At 38.3% G+C, this 12,376-nt stretch overlaps 2 protein-coding genes across 4 annotated transcripts in view; one reads left to right on the top strand and one right to left on the bottom strand.

Annotated features, from left to right (window-relative positions):
- The window catches only part of mrps10 (mitochondrial ribosomal protein S10), a 1,939-nt gene extending 392 nt beyond the window's left edge, over positions 1 to 1,547 (top strand). Inside the window, exons 3-7 of one of the 2 annotated variants that reach the window (XM_016550333.1) lie at positions 400 to 430; positions 512 to 579; positions 726 to 834; positions 1,161 to 1,250; positions 1,354 to 1,547. In XM_016550333.1, the coding sequence (XP_016405819.1) occupies positions 400 to 430; positions 512 to 579; positions 726 to 834; positions 1,161 to 1,250; positions 1,354 to 1,428 (373 nt within the window). In that variant the 3' untranslated portion in view covers positions 1,429 to 1,547. Of the gene's footprint in view, positions 1 to 399; positions 431 to 511; positions 652 to 725; positions 835 to 1,160; positions 1,251 to 1,353 lie in introns of both variants that reach the window. The other variant, XM_016550332.1, reaches the window with a different exon arrangement.
- A 3,986-nt stretch (positions 1,548 to 5,533) lies between these two features.
- Positions 5,534 to 12,376, bottom strand: part of agbl5 (AGBL carboxypeptidase 5) — a 21,587-nt gene continuing 14,744 nt past the window's right edge. The window contains exons 7-15 of one of the 2 annotated variants that reach the window (XM_016550329.1): positions 11,875 to 12,044; positions 11,455 to 11,781; positions 10,717 to 10,892; positions 9,681 to 9,851; positions 6,945 to 7,075; positions 6,826 to 6,875; positions 6,627 to 6,745; positions 5,806 to 5,890; positions 5,534 to 5,650 (exon numbers count right to left, since the gene is read on the bottom strand). In XM_016550329.1, coding sequence (XP_016405815.1) covers positions 5,635 to 5,650; positions 5,806 to 5,890; positions 6,627 to 6,745; positions 6,826 to 6,875; positions 6,945 to 7,075; positions 9,681 to 9,851; positions 10,717 to 10,892; positions 11,455 to 11,781; positions 11,875 to 12,044 — 1,245 coding nt within the window. In that variant the 3' untranslated portion in view covers positions 5,534 to 5,634. Of the gene's footprint in view, positions 5,651 to 5,805; positions 5,891 to 6,626; positions 6,746 to 6,825; positions 6,876 to 6,944; positions 7,076 to 9,680; positions 9,852 to 10,716; positions 10,896 to 11,454; positions 11,782 to 11,874; positions 12,045 to 12,376 lie in introns of both variants that reach the window. The other variant, XM_016550328.1, reaches the window with a different exon arrangement.

The raw sequence follows: 12,376 nt of genomic DNA, 5'->3' as shown, positions 1-12,376 counted from the left end.
GGGGACCTCAATTTAGGTCCCCACCGTGACACGAGTCCCCATGAGTCTGTGTGTAGTCAAGTTTAAGTCCCCACCAGGATATATAAACCAGTACACACACTCACTCACTCACACACACTCACACAGACACACACTCACTCACACAGACACACACTCACTCACACAGACACACACTCACACACACTGACACACACACACACTGACACTCACTCACACACTCACTCACTCACTCACTCACACACACTCCCACACAGATTCACACTCACACACACACACACACACACACACTCACTCTCACACACACACACACACACTCTCTTTCCTACAGAATTGGTCCTGTCTGACAGATTAGAGAGTTTCGGAGCCCCTGTATATTAATGTGAGTGTGTGTCTCTGCAGGGCTCGAGTCTCAGCGGCGCCGTGTCCTGCGGTGAGTTAGCGCTCTGCACTCATGCTGTGTGGCTCATATGAAGCAGTTCTGTGTGAAATCAAGGCTCTGATTGTGTCTCAGGTGTCGCTCGCAGAGGAGCCGGACACGCTCTATCAGAAGCTGTCGGTGCGGGTCAAAGGTCACGACAGGTCAGTGCTGGACAGCTATGAGTTCTTCGTGACGCTGGCGGCTCGAGAGCTCGGCCTGAAGCTGGAGAAAGCGTGAGTGAACACATCCAGAGCTGAGCTGGCAGAAACTCTGGGACGCGGGGCTGAAGCTGTGCTCTGCTTCACAGGTGTGAGCCGCCCAAACACACGGAGAAACTGGCGCTGCTGAAGTCCGTGCACATCTTCAAGAAGCACCACGTGCAGTACGAGACCAGGACGCATCACCGCTGCATCGAGGTGAGCAGAAGTAACTACATCTGTACAGATTCACGGGACACTTTTTACCACATACAAAACTTCATATATTTTTATTTATATATATATATATATATATTCCTTTTAATATTATTTTATATGTAATTTTTATGCATTATATATATATATTATTATTTTTTTTTTTTTTATGCATATAAATATATAAATTAATATTTTTTTTAAGTTATATATTTAACACTTTTTTTATTTATACATTTATTTGAATATTTATTTAATATATAAATTAATGTATTTTTGTTTAGATATTTTATAATTTAGTTTACTTTGTTGTTATTGGTTAATTTCAGGTTTCCAGAGTAACCGGGTCGAGCGCTCGGGTTTATCTGGAGTATATTCAGCGTAATCTGCCAGAGGGCGTTGCTATGGAGGTCACCAAGGTAACGGCAGCACAACAAAGCAGCTGCTGCACAAACACAGAGCTTCATCAATCCTTATATATACTTCCTTCAGTATAACACTCAGTGCTCGTCTCCTCTACAGACCTCGATTGAGAAGATCCCAGAACACATTCAGAAACCGCTGTGGGACGACTGCAAGCTGGAGCCGTCTGTTTAGAAGCGGCAGCACTAGATGTGTTTCTCAAATACAAAGAGCCAGAGCGGCATGTTTCTGTTCCTGTCCACTGAAACCAGACTCTGTAAACCATGAGATCTGAATAAATAATCTTCCATTGATGTATGGTTTGTTAGGATAGGACAATATTTGAAAATCTGGAATCTGAGGGTGCAAAAAAATCTAAATATTGAGAAAATCATCTTTAAAGTTGTTCAAATGAAGTTCTTAGCAATGCATATTACTAATCAAAAATTAAGTTTTGATATATTTACGGTAGGAAATTTGAATCATGGAACATGATCTTTAATTAATATCCTTATGATTTTTGGCATAAAAGAAAAATCTATAATTTTGACCCATACAATGTATTGTTGGCTATTGCTACAAATATACCCCAGCGACTTAACACTGCTTTTGTGCTGCAGGGACACATGTGTTCTCATAACGTTGAGAGAAAAGGTTCTTATGTTACTTGTACTTGACCGTTCTAAGAAACGTTTAAAAAGCAACCTTTAAATAACGTTCTAATCGCGACAAGAAACATTGTAACGTTCTTAGAATGTTACAAATAAACGTTCAAGTGACAAGATATTTTGGGTGAAAATAGTAGAATTTTGTAAGTAACATTTAAATAAAACTGGACGTTTTTATACCCTATATTTGTTATGGGATAAAGTTTTTGCGCTCCGGCATGATTGTTCCAAAAACATATTCAGTAAAAAAAAAAAAAGCACTTTAAATTCACATATCTTTACATAAAATACAAGTACAATTGACATCCAGACGAACAAAACGTTTATTCAGCTACTCCAGTTAAAAAATGAACTTTAAAAGACATGAACATATCCACAGAACACAAGATAGAAACACATTCACAGAACTAACTGCAACAAAAAATGCAAAAACTATTAAATATTTACAATTATACTTTTACAAATAGATCGACAATACATGCACATTAATATAATACATATTTGTATTTACTTCATAATATTGCTTTATCAGTGTGTGTTTATATATATATCTGTATATAGCTGCTTATTACTGGATGAAGATCAGTTCATAGCACTAAGAGCATTTTCTTGACAATGACATATTTTAAAGCAGAGGACTCTTAATTCAATTAATCAATTATTTAAAAATAAATCCACTTTTTCTTGACCAATCACAAGCGCTTTCACTCTTCATTTTGCAGTAAAACATTTAAAAAATGTTTTTTTTAAAATCATTTTTCTGTTTTTCTTTTAAAATATATCTATTATTATTATAATTATTTCAATTTAAAATAAAGGTTTTCTTTTTTAATAAAAAGTTAAATTAGAAATATTTTCTAACAATATAAGTCTTTATTATTACTTTTTTATCAATTTAACACATCCTTGCTGAAAAAAATTGAAGAAAAAAAAGAAAGAGAAAATGTGCTGACGCCACACTTCTGAGCTGTAGCGTATATTGTTACAAAAGTGTTCTATTTTAAATAAATGGTGTTCTTTGTAACTTTTTATTCATCAAAGAATCCTGAAAAAAGTATCACAGGCTCCAAAGAAAAAATGAAGCAGTAAAACTGTAATAAATCAGCATATTATAATGATTTCTGAAGATCATGTGACACTGAAGACTGGAGTAATGATGCTGAAAATACAGCTGCGCATCACAGAAATACATTACAGTTTAACAGATATTCACATAGAAAACAGCTGTTTTACATCATAATAATATTTCACAATTTTACAGTTTTTTCTGTATTTCTGATCTAATAAATGCAGTCTTGATGAGGAGAAGAGACTTGTTTAAAACACATTAGAAACCTCACTGACCCCAAACTTCTGAACAGCAGTGAATATAACATCTGTCTGCTCCTGGCTATCAGTGTGTGTTTATATATATATCTGTATATAGCTGCTTATTACTGGATGAAGATCAGTTCATAGCACTAAGAGCATTTTCTTGACAATGACATATTTTAAAGCAGAGGACTCTTAATTCAATTAATCAATTATTTAAAAATAAATCCACTTTTTCTTGACCAATCACTTAAAAGACATGAACATATCCACAGAACACAAGATAGAAACACATTCACAGAACTAACTGCAACAAAAAATGCAAAAACTATTAAATATTTACAATTATACTTTTACAAATAGATAGATCGACAATACATGCACATTAATATAATACATATTTGTATTTACTTCATAATATTGCTTTATCAGTGTGTGTTTATATATATATCTGTATATAGCTGCTTATTACTGGATGAAGATCAGTTCATAGCACTAAGCATTTTCTTGACAATGAAATATTTTAAAGCAGAGGACTTAATTCAATTAATCAGTTATTTAAAAATAAATCCACTTTTTCTTGACCAATCACAAGCGCTTTCACTCTTCATTTTGCAGTAAAACATTTAAAAAATGTTTTTTTTAAAATCATTTTTCTGTTTTTCTTTTAAAATATATCTATTATTATTATAATTATTTCAATTTAAAATAAAGGTTTTCTTTTTTAATAAAAAGTTAAATTAGAAATATTTTCTAACAATATAAGTCTTTATTATTACTTTTTTATCAATTTAACACATCCTTGCTGAAAAAAATTGAAGAAAAAAAAGAAAGAGAAAATGTGCTGACGCCACACTTCTGAGCTGTAGCGTATATTGTTACAAAAGTGTTCTATTTTAAATAAATGGTGTTCTTTGTAACTTTTTATTCATCAAAGAATCCTGAAAAAAGTATCACAGGCTCCAAAGAAAAAATGAAGCAGTAAAACTAATAAATCAGCATATTAGCATGATTTCTGAAGATCATGTGACACTGAAGACTGGAGTAATGATGCTGAAAATACAGCTGCGCATCACAGAAATACATTACAGTTTAACAGAGATTCACATAGAAAACAGCTGTTTTACATCATAATAATATTTCACAATTTTACAGTTTTTTCTGTATTTCTGATCTAATAAATGCAGTCTTGATGAGGAGAAGAGACTTGTTTAAAACACATTAGAAACCTCACTGACCCCAAACTTCTGAACAGCAGTGAATATAACATCTGTCTGCTCCTGGTCTCTCTCTGTGTGTAGGACACATATACACTACTGTTTAGTATTCTTCATTATATCACGCTGAAGTCACACAAACACACAAAACAACGCCAACCCTGACGTCCCAGCGCTACAGATCACGAGCAGGAATGGTTACTTACAGGTGTTGTGCGTGTCTTGATGGATAAAAGGGTGTTGTTTGTATATTTAATCTGCTTTTTGCGAATGTTGTTGTTGCGTGAAGCCTCGGTTTGAATGTTTGAACCCGCGCCTGTAGAAGCGCATCAGCGCCTCCAGCGGTCAGGAGGACGAACACGACAACATTTTAAATATATTTATTTATTTTTTTAAGTAAAAAAAATCACACACACAATGTATACGAAAATAAGATTAATAACTGTAAAAATAAAAAGAGAGAGCTGAGATGCTGGCCATCTTCGCTAACATGCTGGGCGTCTCGCTCTTTCTGCTGGTGCTTCTCTATCAACTTTGTGTGCATGCGTTTATTAATCACAAGTCATGTTTCTTTCAGGAATGCAGGTGTATATTGCTTTTGTAAATGCACAGGGTTCACAGAGAAGCCACAATCCTGTTCAAAGTGAGCTCTCCCACAGCAGTTGCTAAAGAAACTCGAGCCACACGATTAAAAGGGTTTCTTTAAAAGCACAATGCTCATCTGTGGAGGTGCTGAGAGTATGATGGGTGGAATAACCCGTTCTGCTCATGTTGTGTCTGCAGGCGTTAAACGCCACGCCGCTGCTGCTCTTGTGCTTGTGCCGGACCAAACCAGCCACATTTCACTCCGAGACACCAGTTCAGCCGAACATGAAGATTAGCCGCAGATCTGCTCACCCTCAGGATGAGTTTGTTTCTTCATCAGGTTTGGAGAAATGCAGCATTGCATCAGTGTCTCACTGCAAGTGAATGGGTGCCGTCAGAACGAGAGCTGATAAAAACATCACAATAATCCACAGCACTCAGTTAACATCTGGAGAAGACAAAAGCTGAAACAATAATAATAATGCTGAGACACTGATGCAATGCTACATTTCTCCAAACCTGATGAAGATCAAACTCATCCTGATCTCAGATGAACTGAGAGTGAGCCGATCTTGGCTGAACTGTTCCTCTAACACAAGTGTGTGTGTGTGTAGAGTTTCTCAGGTCTGCAGAGATCTGTCGAGATGAAAATGTTTAAGCATTATTAGAGCGCATGCAAACTTCACATTAAATCTGCTGCATGCATGTGCACTGCACAACTCTCAGCATGAATGAGGAACGGTTAGGGTTCAGGCCAGAGCAGGCTGTGTGTGTGTGTGTGTGTGTGTTACCTGTGTGTGTGTGTGTCTCCAGCGCTCTGACAGCTACAGCACGAGTTCTTCAGACGCACAGAACAACCGTCTCTCTCAGACACTCCTAACAACAGCAGAAGACAACAGATTTAACCCTGTAAAGCCTGACATTTCAAACAACTCTTTTTTTTTATCAAACCATTACACAAAATATAAAAGAATATCTGAATATGAGTTTTATGTTTTGTATCATATTTGCTCCATCAGGCTTTTATGGCTATGAACAAACAGCTCAGTTTGCTGCAGATGCTGATATTTCTATGATGACATTCTGATGCTTGTGCTGTAAATCAGTGAGATCTTTATAACAGTGCAGCAGATACTGACATAAAATGCTATAAGTATCAGTCATCGCTCTATATCTCCAGTAATCTGTCTCAGTGAGATGAGATTGAAATGCTCCAAACATATAATGCAGTGATTGAGAGCTGAAGAAATAAAGGCTCCTCAGAAGATGTGAGATGTTCTGGAGGCTTGTGAAGATCATTCCTCCGCTGAGGAACAGTGAAAGTAAAGCTTCTGGAAACAAACGCTCCTCAAAAGATCCTGAGGATCAGATTTGAGACTCTAAAACATGATTGATGGAGAATCAAGTAAAGCTGAGCTGCTTCAGTCCAGTGAGTGTTCATCTGGAGATATTACTGCAGTTATTCTGACCTTTACTTGATCAAAATCAGTCAAGATTGAGCTGGACGTTTCTACAATTACACTGAAATTAAAACACATTTTGATCACTCCGAGGCTTGGAATGTGTGCATCAGATATGACCCAGGCTCTATAGGGTTAAGAGCGACTCTGACCCGCCGGGTGTGTCTCGACGCCGGGTTTGATGAGTTTCCACACTCTCAGGCTGGGCGTCTCGGTCAGAGGAGGCTCTCTCCGCACCGGGATCCGGCTGGGCCGAGGCTGCAGCTCACATCTGAAAGAGACTCACAGACTCAGAACCGTGTCACTGTGCTTCGTCACATCTGTGTGTGCGTCTCAAATGCTGACGTTCACCTGCTGTACTCGACAGACGTCAAGATGTCCAGAGATTCCCGCAGCGGCTCCTGAAAAACAGGCCCAGTGCTGCTCACATCCATAAGGCGTCTGCATGTGTTTCTGTGCTGATTCCCTACCTGTGACAGCAGCGCCGTCCTCTGCTGGGGGGAAGGAGAGGGGGCGGGGCCTCTGCTGCACTTGCCCCGCCCACCGTGCCTTTGAATCTCTTTAATCTGTCCGGCTGGGTGGAACTCAGGGCAGCTGTTGCCTAGGCAACAAGACAGACAGACACAGCCAGTTATAAACAGGTTCCACGGTAACCGTGGTAACAGTGGAAGGAGCTATGTGACAGTGGAATAGTAAAAAAAAGGTCAAAGGTCACAGAAGCAGTTCAAACAGGATGTTTATTAGAGAAAAGTCAGTTCGGATGCGTCTATCATGTTTTACAAGATACATTTATGAATGAGCACAGCATCATGTGGTTTACAGGAGACACGCGTGATTGGCTGCCGTTACACATTCAGAGACAGACGGGACGAGAAAACCTACAGCGTCAGCATGAACACACAGTGAAATAGCGAAGAGATGTGGAGAGAACAGGAAGTACACGACACCGAGCACCAGATCACGCTACATTCACACACACGCGGCGTCTGCTACACGCTACACTCGTCACACACAGCTCTGCTAAACTGGTTTAGAGCCGTCTGTACCGTGTGCTTTACATCTGTAGGTCTGACATCAGCTGAAGGAATTCTGGGATTAAAGCAGCTTCGTGTGTAAAAAACAGCTGCGTTTCGCTCATCCGTGATGTTATATCTACAATGCCACACACACGAGCACGAGAGAATCTCACAGACAAATGTCATATTTCACCCCAAACATACAGAAAGAAAGAAGAACTTATATTTGTTCATAAAGAAAGTGAAGTCTATTTTTAGGGCCATTAAGATATACATTTTATTTTTTACCAAAAAAAAACCCCTAACATTACTATTCAGATTTTTTTGTTTAAAATCAGCATATTTAACATTTCAAATTTAGTAAGACAAATAATTCCATAATACTTCACAATTTAATACAATATATCATTATTTTGCATTTCAGAAAAAAACAGGTTTGAGAGGAAAAGGTGCTTTACTGTCAATGGATCTAAAAATGTCAAATATATATATTTAGGCAAAATCTAATTTCTAATTGGTTTTCTTTTGATTTTGATGTGAAATATGATTAAGACTCACATTGTAGTGAGATTGACCCGCATACACAGTGAGTGCGACAGATCCAGCAGAATAAAGTCAGAATCAAACTGTGGGAGAGAGTAGAAAACACACACACACACACACTTACACTCTCACACACACACACACTCTCACACACACACACACTCTCACACACACACACACTCTCACACACACACACACTCTCACACACACACACACTCTCACACACACACACACTCTCACACACACACACACTCTCACACACACACACACTCTCACACACACACACACTCTCACACACACACACACTCTCACACACACACACACTCTCACACACACTTACACTCTCACACACACACACACTCTCACACACACACACACACACACACACACACACCGATGCTGCAGACATACAACACATTATTCACTGCTTCATCCTGATGATATATATTCACTCTCAACACAAGAACCAATAAAGGTGCGGCGTGATCATCTTTCATGGCCTTCAGCGAGTCTGAAACGTGACGTCACATCCGTATTAGTGTCGTCAGATTCTTACTAGTGTCCGATTTCTTCAGCTTTCTCATCATGATCATATTTCAACCCAAAAGCAGAACGTGTTGTGACAATTTCATGGCAATCTTCTCGTTACTGTAATGCAAAGACACCCGATTCTCATTACTCAAAAGTACAATGTTTGGTTGCACTGCAGTAATGAAAATTAGAGGTAAATGTGTTTAATGGTTATTATAATGCCAAAAAAAAAAAAAAAACATTTTTAAAAAATAAGAATTTATCAGGTTTGATTCTCTTTATGCAAAATAACAAAACTAGTAATTAAAGTTTTTAGTAATGAAAATTTGAGATTTAAATGTGTTTAATTACCATGGAAATAATACAAAATAAAAAAAAAAAACAGGTTTCATTTTCTTTATGCATAATAATAAAACTAGTGAATTATGCAAAACTAAAAACTATTTTGTTATTATAATTTTAGGGTGAAATATCAGAGTGTGTACAATCCAGCATAAAAAATAAGAAAATATCAGGTTTGATTTTCTCAATGCAAAATAACTAGTGAAAAAAAAGGAAATTATGATTTTAAAAATACTATTTTGTAGTGATGAAACCATTCAATAGTAATTGTTTGTCATGAAAATAATGCCATAAAATAACAAAATGCATGCAAAACAAGAAAACAAAAAATACAACATTTTTATTATCATTTTGGGTTGAAATATGCTGTATTTTCATGAGATTCACTCATAATTGTGTGCAGTTTGACCTCATATTCAATGGACGTAGAATCTAAGGCCTCATTACCACTAGATTTAATCAGAATAAATAAAATCTCCTTTTTTTTTTAAACGAACATCTCTAATAATCATTTCAGGTGCTACATGGGAAAAAACATCAAAGGATGTAAAATCCAACTTAAAAAATAAGAATAAAAAGAAAACTTCATTGCACACATACACACACACACACAGGCAGTGAGGGGCCGTCACTGCGGCGCGGGCCCCGGAGCCGTCCTGCTGTCGCTGAGGTAGGCCTGCAGGGGGGGCAGTTTGGAGAGCAGGCTGGGGCGGGGCATGGCCTGCAGGGAGGGCAGGATCTGAGCCAGGCTGGGCGGCTGGAGCGAGTACAGACCTGCCATACTGATGGAGCAGGGGCCCGGGGCCCCCGAGGACGAGGAGGACGGGGAGGAAGATGATGAGGAGGAGGATGGTGAGAGAGGGGGGCGCGTGGGGGCCGGCTGCTGCCGCAGGGAGAACCGCTGGTGCTGATGATGTGGACGCCTCTTCTCCTGTGCTTTAGACTCTACAAAACACAGACCGGCGTCAGACACACGAGACACCCAGACCACAGCTACTGCACGCAAACACACCGCAAAGCAGCTACGCCAGCTTATGAAGCTTGTAGCTGCCACAGAACGAAAACATTTAAAACAGGTAATTGCGACTTTTTACCTCACAATTCTGAATTTATCTCGCAATTCACAGTTTATATCTCGCAATTCAGAGTTTATATCTCATAATTCAGAGTTTAGATCTCATAATTCAGAGTTTATATCTCATAATTCAGAGTTTATATCTCATAATTCAGTTTATAACTCATAATTCAGAGTTTATATCCCACAATCTATTAGGAATAGTGTTGTTATTATTAACTAAAGCTAAAACTTAAAACTTGAATAAAGCTAAAATATAGTTTAAATATTAGATAAAAAACTTAAATGTAAATTAGAAATGTTGCCTTGGCAACTAACTGAAGCAAAATAAGTTTAAGCAGGAGTACTAATATTACTAAAACTAAAATAAAAAATAATTTAAAACTATATCGAAATATAAAAAACTAATAACAATGACAAAAGCACATAACAAAATGACACTGAATAATCTATTTAATTTAAAGCATTTTGAATAACTAATTAAACGACTTAAAATCTTAAAATTCAAATCAGTACTGAAAACATAAAAATGAAAAGCTAATTAAAAATGTGATAAATACATAATAAAACAATGATAGTATATAAATAATAGCAGGTTTGGGAAACGTTTCCCTCTTTGTAATTACAACTTTTTGGAGGTGTTCATGTGCATTCATCATAAATATGATCTATCTGACATGAGCTGAATGCACTATATCTCATACAGGGATAAACAGTGTGTCTCTGTGCTCTGACCTCTGACGGGCCCCAGGCTCCGGTGTGAGGGCCGCTGTGCTGCGGGGCCAGACGTGCTGCAGCCGAAGGTGAAGCTGGGAGAACTCTTGAGCTGAGGAGACGTCTGCCGGCTCCCGTGAGCATTAGTGTTACTGCGCATCCGGATCAGGGAGTTTTCTGAGGCAGACGTGCTCAGACTTCTGAGAAAACACACAACACAGCGGAAGAAAGCACTGCATTAATACAGGGCTGGAAAAATATGGTGAAATTTAAGAATTTGCAAAGGGATGAAAAGAAAACTGAACAAAAAAGTTATTAATGTGTCAATAAACACAAGACTGAATGAGCTCACATGAGAACAACAAATTAAAGTAAATAAATAAATAATCACACTTCAATTCCAGAAAAAAAACATTTAAATGTATAACATAAAAAAAAAATATATATATATATATAAAATAAGGATTAAACATTTAAAATAGCCGATTTGATGTAAAAAATGTAAAATAACTGATTACATTTAAAACATTTAAAATAACAGATTCAATGTTTAAATTTAAAATAACTGGTTAAATTGGAAACATTTAGTAAATTAATAGTAGGAATTAACATGAACTAAGATTAATAAATGCTGTAGAAGTATTGCTCATGCTTGGTTCATGTTAACTAAACTAATGTGTTATCCCTTTAAAATAACTGATTAAATGTGCAACATTTCAGATAACTGATGGCTGTAATCCTGCAGGAAAGCGTTCTCACGCAGGTTTGGGCGGGCTGCTGGTTTTGGCGGGGTTCCTGCGGTAGTTGGAGGCGAGGCCCTTGCTGTTCCTCACGTGTTTGAGGATGGAGGCGCGCAGGTTCACCAGGCTGCTGTGTTCGGACAGAACCAGCCGCGGCCACGGGTTACACTCCTCCATGTCCAGCGCTGCGATGGCCACCGCGCGCCCCACCTGCTCGTACACCTGCGGCGTGTATTTGGGCGGGAAAGCGGGCGGCGGAGGGGGCGTGGCTCGTCCGTTATCGTGACAGGCGGGCGGGATGCTGTTCACCGAGCGGCCCGTGTTGTAGTTGCACTCCAGTGTGTAGCTGAAGACAGAAAACACACGTTTGTTCACACACACACACACACACACCTCGCAGCGGTTTAACACTGGCCTGCTTCTGCTTCTGGGTCAGTACCTGTGGATCAGGCCGATGGCTTTGTGAATGGCCACACGCCCGCTGCCCTCCTTCGACTGACCGTCACGTTTGTCGCGAGTGTACATGTTCTTCTCAGAGAAATTACAGCCCAGGAAATCAAAGTGAGCACTGTTTAACGCGATCAGCTTCGGATACAACATGTTCTCCACCTGCAAAACAGAGAAATGAAATAACATTTAAAATAACCATTACATTTGAAACATTTAAAATAACTGAATGAATTTAAAACACTTGAAATTATTACATTTAATAGTTTAACAATTAATAAATGTCTTTTTATGAGGCTAGAAAAATAAAGTTAAATGGCAAAAAGGATGAAATGACAACTGAACAAAATCACACTGTTACTGTCACTCTGATGTTATACACACACACACACACTCACTCACTCACTCACACACACACACACACACACTCACTCACACACACACAGACACACACACTCTCACACACACACAGACACACACACTCACTCACACAC

Source organism: Sinocyclocheilus rhinocerous, unplaced genomic scaffold (assembly GCF_001515625.1).
Source record: "Sinocyclocheilus rhinocerous isolate Xijiao unplaced genomic scaffold, SAMN03320098_v1.1 scaffold3662, whole genome shotgun sequence".
Lineage (NCBI taxonomy): Eukaryota > Metazoa > Chordata > Actinopteri > Cypriniformes > Cyprinidae > Sinocyclocheilus > Sinocyclocheilus rhinocerous.
The sequence above is the reverse complement of the archived record's forward strand: the minus strand, read 5'-3'. Positions and strand labels throughout refer to the sequence as shown.